Here is a 1,788-nt window from a genome sequence, read left to right on the forward strand (position 1 = left end):
ACCTAACTTCTAAAGCTATTACACCAAAAAGTTCAAACCGGATATTTTCGAAAAAAAAACTAGGCGGAGACACGCCTTGTCACTATGTTGCAACTAGTACAACATTATTTAGATACCATTAGCGCGTCATTGCTGAGCCTGGATATTGACCTCTCCTCAACCATACGATACAATGCAAACTCAAGGGGATTTATATCAAGTGAAGAGGAAGGATCCAAATGGTTTAGTTACACAAGTCCTCTAAGTTGTATTTGCACCGTTCTTTTACTTCATTTGCATTGGGAACTGGGCACAAAAAATGTATTCAATACTCTAAATTTGATTATGTTAAAGTTAATGGTACTTTTATTTCGGAGAAGCCTGTATATGCTTAAGGGAGGACACCTATACACATACTTTGAGATGAATCATTTATCAAAGAGACACAAGACTTTTATTCAAGAATACCTCCACCCATTTCGGATAGGGAATACAAGATACAGAATGTTTGATTTTGTTTTTGCTCAGTAACCCTACCTAAAATGATTTTTTCGAGTAGTATTAATTGAATAAATTACTTCATATCGGTTATTTCATGTTATCACCTTAATGTACCTATGTTTGAGTGTCTTTGGTTTTACAATTTTATTTGTCATCCCATCCTTAAATGATATCAACATCCTTGTGTGGACTGGTTTCAGTCTACGCATTTTTAATACAAGTAACGGAAAAAGAGTGCGTAAGTCGTGTACGTACACTGAAGGGATTCATTAAGTATTTAAAAAATCATGAAGTATAAATACGGCTGAGATGCATCAATGGATATCACACTTTCTTTGGATTTATTCAACTGGTAAGAACATTAAGAGTTCATCCAAAAAATACTTAATATCATTTGTTTATCTAACTATACTAAACTTACTTTTCCAGATCTATACTACTTCAATATGAACGGATTTATCTTGACTGGAGCCGTTTTGGCTAGCTGCTTGATTCTTTCCGAAGCAACCGTCTTCGTTGTTCCTGCTGTCGCTACCGCCGCAACCCTAAGTATTGGAGGTGGTGCTCTGGCTGGACTCGCTCTCTTGAAGGCTGCTGCCATCAAGGGGCTTGTTGCTGGAGCAATCATTGGTCGTGGAAAGAGATCTGCCATTGACTTGGAATCTCTTCTTTTGTCTGCTTCTCAACGGGACTTTTCTGACTGCGCCAAGAAATTGGTCTGTGAAGTGAATGGTTTGTCCCGAGCTGAAATTGAATCTGAAGAAGCCATGATCGCTGCCTTGTTTAATGCTGATTCCTTGGACCTCTCCAAGGCTACCGTTGAATTTGATCTTGCTGCTCAAATCGGCAAGCGTGTAGGAAAGGAACAATGTGCTGTCATCTACGAACGTTGCCCTCATAATAGACAAAAGTTGATGAAGATCTTCAGAGATCCCAACTTGGTCAGTCAATCTTAAATGATTCTTCAAGTTACCTCTTCAACTTTTGTTTAAAAAAGTATGATCCAAATCCAAAGAAAAACATATTAATGATCAAAAAATTATATTTTAGTACAGATTTTATATAAAGAAATAAATAAAAAAAAATCTTTTTGACACGAATTCAAAATATTATTTTATTTAGTAAAAAAAAAAACAATTGTCTAACCTAATCTTAATCTCACTATCTACTAAAAGTTCAGTTCGACTTTATATTTACTCATATTTTAGTAAATGATAAGGTAGAGGATTAGCTCATCTTCTAATATCAAAGTCATTCAAAATAGAATTTAATTGTAAATTTACCAGGCAGGCTCCTCACAATGATGAA

At 35.5% G+C, this 1,788-nt stretch overlaps 1 protein-coding gene across 1 annotated transcript; it reads left to right on the forward strand.

Moving 5' to 3' along the window:
- The first annotated feature begins 752 nt into the window (after nt 1-752).
- LOC121124432 (uncharacterized) lies at nt 753-1,580 on the forward strand. The gene is made up of 2 exons (XM_040719585.2): nt 753-832; nt 910-1,580. Exons 1-2 carry the CDS (start codon nt 790-792, stop codon nt 1,434-1,436), a joined length of 570 nt encoding a protein of 189 aa, XP_040575519.1. The 5' UTR covers nt 753-789; the 3' UTR covers nt 1,437-1,580.
- Nucleotides 1,581-1,788: the final 208 nt, after the last annotated feature.

Source organism: Lepeophtheirus salmonis, chromosome 9 (assembly GCF_016086655.4).
Source record: "Lepeophtheirus salmonis chromosome 9, UVic_Lsal_1.4, whole genome shotgun sequence".
Taxonomy (NCBI): Eukaryota; Metazoa; Arthropoda; class Copepoda; order Siphonostomatoida; family Caligidae; genus Lepeophtheirus; species Lepeophtheirus salmonis.